Source organism: Mauremys mutica, chromosome 17, assembly GCF_020497125.1.
Source record: "Mauremys mutica isolate MM-2020 ecotype Southern chromosome 17, ASM2049712v1, whole genome shotgun sequence".
NCBI classification, from domain to species: Eukaryota; Metazoa; Chordata; order Testudines; family Geoemydidae; genus Mauremys; species Mauremys mutica.
The window spans coordinates 20,771,338-20,780,672 of NC_059088.1; the positions used below are offsets into that span (position 1 = coordinate 20,771,338).

A 9,335-nucleotide genomic window follows, 5' to 3' on the forward strand; every position below is an offset into this window, starting at 1 on the left:
CTTCCTACATGAACCACACTGCTACTCCATCTTAAATGAATCCCATGCCTCCAATCCCAGCTGCCTTTTCACCACTTTTGGGTATGTCTACACTGCAAACTAGAGGTGTATTCTTAACTCCGGTTAACTAACTCAGGATAAAATAGCACTGAAAACACAGCTACACAGCATGTGTTAGCATTTGGAGTTAAAGTCTATATGGCAAGATGAGCTTGCACTGCTAACCCAAGCTAAAAGACAGGTTACCATGTCTTCATTATTATTTAAACCCAAATTAGTGAACCTGAATTAAGAATACACTTTCCCCCCCAGCAGTGTAGCCCTATCCTTTGACTCAATCCCCAAAGATTCCTCTCCTCCTGCATCCCTCTCCCATCTGCTTGCCCTTTCTTTACCTACCCCTCCACCTCACAACTCTCTCCTCCTTCTCCCTGATCACAGACAGAAGTTTCTTCTTTCCTTCTCCAGCCACTCCACTTGCCACACTGACTCCATCCCACATGCCTCACACCCACTCTCATTCCCTCCCTTACTCTTCTCCAGCTCTTTCCTCTCAATACAAACATCTCTCCCATCTTAAAAATGCCCACCCCTCCCCCTTTTATCTCTAATCTCATTGAATACATGATCTACAATCCCTGGCTGGAATTCCTCTCTGCCAATTCCATCCTAGACCAGGAGCAGCACTTCGGGGGAAGGAAGAGGAAGGGGGGGAGGTGTCTTGCAGGGCCTATAGCCACCCCAGAATTTGCCTTAACCCTCTCCCCCACCCCAGCCCACCCCCCGCAGCTGCCCTTCTCCGGCCACTCAGCTCTGAAGGTAGAGCAGAGGCTGCTGGCCAGGCATCCAGCTCCAGCAGCATTGGAGAATTAAGGCCAAGTGCAGGGCAGCCCCAGGGTACTGGGGTCCCAACACCTCAGAGAGAGACACCCACAGACAGCGAGCCCCATGTATCACCACCACCAGGATCAGGCCATGCAGACACCCCCAGCGGGGTGAAAAGTGAAGCTCCTGAACTACCTCCTGCCCCAGCCTCACTGCCCCCCCTTCCTGTACCTTCCCCCCGCCCGCCTCACTGCCCCCTACCCCCTCCTCTACCCTCCCCGCCCCCTCACTGCCCCTACCCCCTCCTCTACCCTCCCCCCACGCCCGCCCGCCTCACTGCCCCTACCCCCTCCTCTACCCACCCTCCCCCCCCGCCCGCCCACCTCACTGCCCCTACCCCCTCCTCTACCCACCCCCCCCCCGCCCGCCCACCCACCCACCTCACTGCCCCTACTCTAGCCTCCCCCCCCGCCTGCCCCACTGCCCCTACCCCCTCCTCTAGCCCCCCCCCACTGCCCCTACCCCCTCCTCTAGCCTCCCCCCGCGCCCGCCCGCCCCACTGCCCCTTCCCCCTCCTCTAGCCTCCCCCCGGCACTCCCCAATGCCCCTAGCCCCTCCTCTCGCCTCCCCCCCGCCCGCCCCACTGCCCCTAGCCCCTCCTCTAGCCTCCCCCCCGCCCGCCCCACTGCCCCTAACCCCACCTCTAGCCTCCCCCCCGCCCGCCCCACTGCCCCTGCCCCCTCCTCTAGCCTCCCCCCCGCCCGCCCCACTGCCCCTGCCCCCTCCTCTAGCCTCCCCCACTGCCCCTGCCCCCTCCTCTAGCCCCCCCCACTGCCCCTACCCCCTCCTCTAGCCTCCCCCCGCGCCCGCCCGCCCCACTGCCCCTGCCCCCTCCTCTAGCCTCCCCCCCGCCCGCCCCACTGCCCCTACCCCCTCCTCTAGCCTCCCCGCCCGCCCGCCCCACTGCCCCTACCCCCTCCTCTAGCCTCCCCGCCCGCCCGCCCCACTGCCCCTACCCCCTCCTCTAGCCTCCCCGCCCGCCCGCCCCACGGCCCCTACCCCCTCCTCTAGCCTCCCCGCCCGCCCGCCGCACTGCCCCTACCCCCTCCTCTAGCCTCCCCGCCCGCCCGACTCACTGCCCCTTCCCCCTCGTCCTGCCTGCCCGCCCGCCCCACTGCCCCTACCCCCTCCTCCAGCCACCCCGCCCGCCCCACTGCCCCTACCCCCTCCTCTAGCCTCCCCGCCCGCCCGCCCCACTGCCCCTACCCCCTCCTCTAGCCTCCCCCCCCCCCGCCCCACTGCCCCTACCCCCACACGTCTCCCCCCCCCCGCCCGCCCCACTGCCCCTACCCCCTCCTCTAGCCTCCCCCCCCGCCCGCCCCCCCCACTGCCCCTACCCCCTCCTCTAGCCTCCCCCCCGCCCGCCCCACTGCCCCTACCCCCTCCTGTTGCCTCCCCCCGCCCGCCCCACTGCCCCTACCCCCTCCTCTAGCCTCCCCGCCCGCCTCACTGCCCCTACCCCCTCCTCTTCTATCCCGCCCGCCGCCTCACGTCCCCTCCCTCCTCGGTCTCTTACCGCCCAGCCCCCTCCTACTGTTGCCCCCACTCCCCGCCCCGGCGCGGCACTCACAGGCGCTGACGCTGAGGAGCAGTAAGTGGATCCGGCCCCACGCCCCGGGCCCAGCCATCGCCGCGCACCCAGCTGCCCACGGAGCTCCGAGAGGCGACACCCGCCGCCACCGACTGAGTGAATGACTGAGCCCTACCCGGCCCTGCTCAACCGCACGTAGGTGAGGCCCCGCCCTTTCACCAGGTGAGGCCCCGCCCTCTATGCCCCCATTGGATCCCGGCCCACGCCCACCGCCCCGTGCACCCCGCCCACAAGTGCTGATTGGATTCCGGTACGGTGTCGGCCGCCGATAATATAGTCAACCCTGTGCCCTGACTGGCTATCACACCTACAGCTCCGCCCTTAACCTCGCCCCCGTGAACTTACTCCCCGCCCCAAGGCCCTCCCCTCCCCCCGCGAGGACTCTCAGGTTGCCATGGTGACGGAGGCCACAGTCTCCTCGACTGTCCCAAAGAACGCGACCTCTGCTCGGCCCTGATGGGGGCGGGGCTGCACCCAGGGACTGAGCCCCCCCGAATCAGAGAGGCTGCTGGGAGAAACCTGCCCCGTCCCTGCCCCCGGCCCAGCTCACCCCCCACCCGTGCCCTGCACCCAGCCTCCTCCCCACGGCCCAGCTCACCCCCCTCCCTGCACCTCCCTGTGGCCCAAGGTTCCCCCCTGACCCCCCCCAGCCCCTGCACCCAGGCTGACCCCCCCCCCCCACACACACACACCTCCCCTGGGGCCAGGAGCCCGTCTGGCCAGGTCATCTCCCTCCTGCATCACCCAAGCCAGCCCTCCTCCCCCACCCCTGTGGCCCAGCACTGGCCCAGCTCACTCCCCACCCCATGGTACCCCCTGCGAGGGTGACCAGACAGCAAGTGTGAAAAATCGGGACAGGGGCATAGGCGGCAGGTTCGTATAATTTTTGGTGGGGCCCAAAATGGTGGTTCCCCCCCCCCCCCCCGCGCTCTCACCCTGTAAGCCAATATAAAATGAAGCTACAGTGCGTCGGCACCACAAGTTTACAAGGGTCAATTAAAAGTGGAAAGTCAGAAGCAGCACTTGCCTGCTTCAATATACGGTATTAAATTTTGTTGCACCTGTTGTGATAAAGTGGGAATGTTCTTAATGTTTTCTCTGAATACTGTGTGGGTGCCTCAGTTTCCCCTGCAAGGTGCCAACTGACGGTGTTGGGGATAAAGAGATTAGGTGGCCTCCTTGTCCGGAAGACACACAAAGGCCAGATGAGGGAGTCTCAGTTTGGAGCTGGCTGGGGAAATCGGGAGAGGCCCAGAACTTGGTTCTGGGCTCCCCACCCCCCAAAATGGACCTGACTGAGGGGTCCTGTTTTCTGTACCTACAAGCTCCTGTTTTAGACTGTGATCCTGTCGTCTAATAAACCTTCTGTTTTACCAGCTGGCTGAGAGAGTCAGGTTTACTGCAGAGTTGGGGTGCAGGGACCTCTGGTTGCCCCAGGACCTGCATGGGCACACTCGCTGCGGAAAGTGCATGGTGTGGAAGGGCATGCTGAATGCTCCAAGGTCCCAGGCTGGAGCTGGAAGGTGTAAGCTTCTTGCCCTGGAGACAGTATGCTCAGAGAGAGGAGGCTCCCCCAGAGTCCTGACTGGCTTTGTATGGAGTAGTTCCAAAGCATCCCAGCATCCCCTTCCACACCATGAGCTTCCCGGAAGTCTGCACAGGCGCTGACACTCCCTCCTCTGGCCTTTGTCTCTTTTCCAGGAATTAGGAGGCCACCTGATCCCTTTGCTCTCCAACACCTTCAGTTGGCAGCTTGCAGGAGAGTGGCCCAGGCCATCAGTTGCCTGGAGACAGGGTTGCAGCCATTCTCTGTGCAGACGGCATCACACTGGCCCTCTAGGGCTCTACAACAATCACACCCTCTTATCCCACCTTCTAGATCCTTGAGAAATGCATTGGGGAAACTGAGGCACCCACACAGTATTCAGAGAAGAACATTCCCACTTTGTAACACCTGTATACGACTAGTTATATACTTTAAAGGGGTGTAAAATAATCAAGTATTGTGCTAAACACAATGATACTCCAAACTGACCACCAAATTTAAGTTGCACGTTTTTCCCCTCAGGTGAGAGCTCTGGGGTGGGGCTGGGGATGAGGGGTTCACAGTGCAGGTGGGTGCTCAGGGTTGGGGTGCTGGGGGCACAGGGCTGGGGATAAGGAACTTGGGATGCAGACAGACTGCCCCAGGGCTAGAGAGGACTCCCCCCCCACCCTGTTACCAGCAGCAGCTAGCTCCAGGGGAGGGACCCCTTCTCTCCCCCTTCCTCTCCCCCCTCCCTGCAGCACACTCACTCTGCACCACAGTCACTGCACATGTTCCTAGGGACTCTCTCAGGTCCAGAAAGCCCACTCACCTCCCCTATGGTGGGTACCGGGTGTCACGGAGTCCCTAGGCAATGCTCTGGAACTGCTCCCCACAAAGCCAGGCAGGACCTTGGGGAGCCTCCTCTGCCTCGGAGCAGACTGTCTCCAGGGCAAGAAGCTCATACGGCTTCACCTCCTGGGTCTCTCCTTGGAGCATTCAGCATCCTCTGCCCCTCCGTGCGCTTCCCACAGCGAGCCCGCCCCAGTGGGGTCCTGGGGAAGCCAGAGGGTCCTGCACCCCCACTTCACAGTCAGACGTAACTCTCAGCCAGCCAGTAAAACAGAGGTTTATTCGATGACAGGAATGGGGTCTAAAACAGAGCTTGTAGGTACAGCGAACCAGACCCCTCAGCCGGGTCCATCCTGGGGGGCAGTGAGGCAGGACTCCCCCCCTGCACTTCACTCCTCATCCCCAGCCAGCTCCAGATTAACCACCCCCTCCTCTGCTCAGCCCCTTTCCGGGCCAGGAGGTCACCTGACCTCTTTGTCTCCATCACCTTCAGCTGGCACCTTTTCAGAGGCGGGGCCCAGGCCATCAGTTGCTAGGATACAGAGTGCCAGGCATTTAGGTGCACTGGCCTTTTGCTCTGCAGCAAAGAACTGCGTAGGGGACACTGAGGCACCAACACAGTATTCAGAGAAAACATTAAGAACATTCCCAGTTCATCACAACGGGGCGGGGGGGGGGGTTGCCATCATGTGTGGCCTCCCCACCCCTGCTGCTGCCCCAGGGGGGCAGGGGAGAGAGCTCCCAAGCACCTGTGTGCCTCCTTCCTTCTCCTCTCTCCCTCTTCCCCTCCCCCGGTGCTCCAAGAGGCTGCCGGCTGCTGATCTCTATAGCCTTAGGCAGAAGCAGCACAAACAAAGGAGAGAGTCACTGGCTGTTTTCTTTCAGGCAGGGAAGCTCTGAGGTGGGGCAGGGGAGAAAGCCAGCTCCAAATATTGGTGGAGCAGAGCCCTCAGCCTTGAATATTCCTGGGGCTTAAGCCCCTCAAGCCCATATAAGTTGGCGCCCCTGGCCATGTTAGTCTGGATCTGTAAAAGCAGCAAAGAGTCCTGTGGCACCTTATAGACTAACAGACGTCCACGAAAGCTCATGCTCCAATATGTCTGTTAGTCTATAAGGTGACACGGGACCCTTTGCTGCTAGTATGTTACATGTTAACCTGAACCCATGGGCGGAGACATTATGTAATCTTTAGACCGGGGTAGGCAACCTATGGCACGCGTGCCGAAGGCGGCACATGAGCTGATTTTCAGTGACACTCACACTGCCCGGGTCCTGGTCACCGGTCCAGGGGGCTCTGCATTTTAATTTAATTTTAAATGAAGCTTCTTAAACATTTTAAAAGCCTTATTTACTTTACAGACAACAATAGTTTAGTTATATATTATAGACTGATAGAGACCTTCTAAAAATGTTAAAATATATTACTGGCACACAAAACCTTAAATCTGAGTGAATAAAGGACAACTCGGCACACCACTTCTGAAAGGTTGCCGACCCCTGCTTTAGACTATTGGCTTACTGTGCTTATCTTGTCTTGCTGCTAGGCCTATCCAGGGGCTCGGGACCGCCCACCCCGTCACTTCCCTCCGCCCATGTATATTCCATATAATCAATTGTAATCAATAGCTTGGGAGTGTCTCTGAGCCTAATAAGCAAAGTGACACTCCACCAGCGCTGTGCGTAATAAACCCACGTGCTTGATTCTACACGGTGTCCATTTTGTTCCTTCAGGTATATTGCCGAGAAAGCACGGTACTAGCACCCCAGAGCCTCTACAGGGACACTAATACATGTATTCTTGTGACAAAGGACTGGCTTGGTCAGTGGCGGGACTTTCCACTGCCCCCAGGCCACACGAAGGGTTAAAGCGAGGCATCTCAGCATTTACAGACTGAGACCAACAATCTGGGACAAACAACTTAGGTGTTTCATGACGTGTTTGTTACCTCCCCTTTTACCTTTCTCCTGAGGTTTCAAACAAAACATCCCTACTCACCACCTGTCTGTACTTTACTCCTGAGCTTTCAGACAAAACATCCCTCTTCATCCCTTCTGTCAAACCAGCTTATCATGTGCCAGGCGGGGTTGTTCTTGTGCTGGCAGCTGGTTACATATTCAGTGTGATTTAGCAATAGTAGCAAAACCAGTGCTGAATTCATGCACTGGATGCTGATCTGCAGGCAAGCGTCTGCTTTTGACAGGGTTGCTCATAGCGTAACTTTTGCTGATTTTGGTTCAGGCCTCAGGTCTTGCGCCAGGCCCGTGCTTCAGGCTCTCTTTCCACTACGGTTGTTGCAATCACAGCAGAAAGGGCAAGTTTCAAAACTCCCCTCCCTTATTCCCATAAAATGTTGTAATAAGACATGACGCTGACTGTAATGATTGTGATGATTAGCTTTGGAGTGCCTCGCTCCAGTCCCTGCCATGGCGAGTGCAGCCTGCCAGGGGCCAGGCTGCAGGGAAAAGGAAGAGGGCAGTAAGATTTTTGGCTGTATGAAACAATAACATTTTGGTCCCTATTTCTGCGCTGAATCCTGGCACAGTTTTCCACAGGCAGTGGTAATTTTAGCTGCCAGCTCGCTCACAAGGGTAACAAAGGTGCAGAGCACAGTTGTTGCTGGTGTCCCAAAACTGCCAGGGTTTGTGTGTCACTAGCCTGTTACTGCAATGGTGCCAGCTGAATTCATGGCCGAGTGGCATGGGAAAGTGTTCTACTGCAGAGGATGAAATAAGGCTGCTACCCTAGAAACCTGTGGGAGAGGATCACAAAGTACCTCCTGTGGATTGCCACGTACACGCTGGGGCGAAAGAAAATGCAGGCCTGTTATTTACCAGGCTGCACGTGGCAATAGACTATATTGGTAAGGGATGCAAGGAGAGTATGGGTCATGATGCAAACTGCAGACACACACACACAACTAAAATTAATCAATTTAAAGTTTTATTGGGGATAATTACAAGGGGTAAGGGAGCAGCGTATGATTAGCTAATAGGGTTAATGAAACTTAAAACACACAATGACTAAAATATCTACTAACAATATTTATAAACAAAGATGCAGCATTTAGTAATAACTGATACTTACAAATACAAACCAACGCATAACGACCGGCAAACGTAGAAACTCTGTTTGAAACACGTGAGCTGAGAGAGAGGCTTCGAGGTGATCAGGCTCGGTTACGGGTGTACACCGGATACACAGGATTCGTTTTTCTTTCTCCTCTCCCTGCCTGCACATGGCAGGCAGGCCTATAAAGTACCAACTATGACATCATAGAAGTGTCATAGGGGACGGGGCCCAAAACCTGTTTGTGTTCGTTTCTGATTGGCACAAGCAAAGTTTACACCAAGTAGGGGAGCAGGTGCCTTAAAGTCTGGCTTCGCCCCCAAAAGGTGAGGAAATGCATATTGTTTTAGAATGCGTTCAACACTGAATGACAAAAGGAGAGGCCAGGGCAATACCGGTATGGGCAAGTTTTACAGGATGCAGACAGGAACTCATCTCAACACCTCCGTGAAAGTTTCATCGAGATCTCTCAGGAGGCTACATGAGACATCCCCGTGTACATAAACAACCTCTCCCCTGCCTCCCCTAACCCAGCAGAAGGAAAGGCTGATGCCAGCTCTCTCTGGGTCTTGTACCTCTTCCTCTTCTCCTAGACGTAAAATGATGAAAAGTTGATACCTGCGTGTGGAAACATTGCCAGGGAAAATGCATGCACGCACTACGCAAGGTCCTTCCCCTTCAGCAGGCTCGTCCATGCTTGCCTGGTGGGACTGGCTAGACTGTGGCAGCGTCTCAAACAGGTGCTGGCTCACGCAAAGGTGCCCGGCCGCTGGGTCTCCCCCTCCTCCTCCCACAGCAGGGGTCTGTCTCGGGCTCCCCCGAGGTATTTATGGTGGTTGCATATAGAGCAGGCAGCTCACTGTAAGAGCTGCAGGACTGCGGCTCAGCACCAGGTCGATTGTTGGGCTCCCTGGACGCAGGGTCTACCCACTGCGGTTCTTCCCTTCCATCCGGCACTGCTACCGATCCCCGTTGTACCCTCTGGCTGCATCCCCCCGGCAATCTTCATAGAGATCCACAGCCGCTTCTCCCCACAGGCCCAGGAGCTCCAACAGCTCCAGTCTGCTCTAGCCCAGAATGTGTTTGGAGCATGTAGCCAGCGTGCTCGGCTGGGCAATTGCACACACCAAGGGCGAGCTGCTAGGTGTGCCCGCCCAGCTGGGCAATCAGGAAAAGGCATTTCAAAAATATGGGGTGGGGGGGTGTTTAAAGGTGGGGGAGGGGAAGTTGTTCCCAGTCTCTGTGGGCTGGGTAACGGAGTTCACAATTGTGACCAGAGCAGCCACTGTTGGGCATTGTGGGACAGCTGCTGGAGGACTGGAAGGGTCAGCTCTCCTACTGTGTTGACTGCTGGAGGTCGCCCAGGCTGCAATGCCAGTAGGGGAGGTGGTTTTCCAGTATTGCCTTAATGGGGC

The 9,335-nt window shown here is 57.4% G+C and overlaps 1 protein-coding gene across 2 annotated transcripts in view; it reads right to left on the reverse strand.

Moving 5' to 3' along the window:
* The window catches only part of LOC123351468 (junctional adhesion molecule A-like), a 38,236-nt gene extending 35,626 nt beyond the window's left edge, over positions 1-2,610 (reverse strand). For both annotated transcript variants that reach the window (XM_044990855.1, XM_044990853.1), the window contains exon 1: positions 2,456-2,610. In XM_044990855.1, coding sequence (XP_044846790.1) covers positions 2,456-2,513 — 58 coding nt within the window. In that variant the 5' untranslated portion in view covers positions 2,514-2,610. The remainder of the gene's footprint in view (positions 1-2,455) is intronic.
* Positions 2,611-9,335: the final 6,725 nt, after the last annotated feature.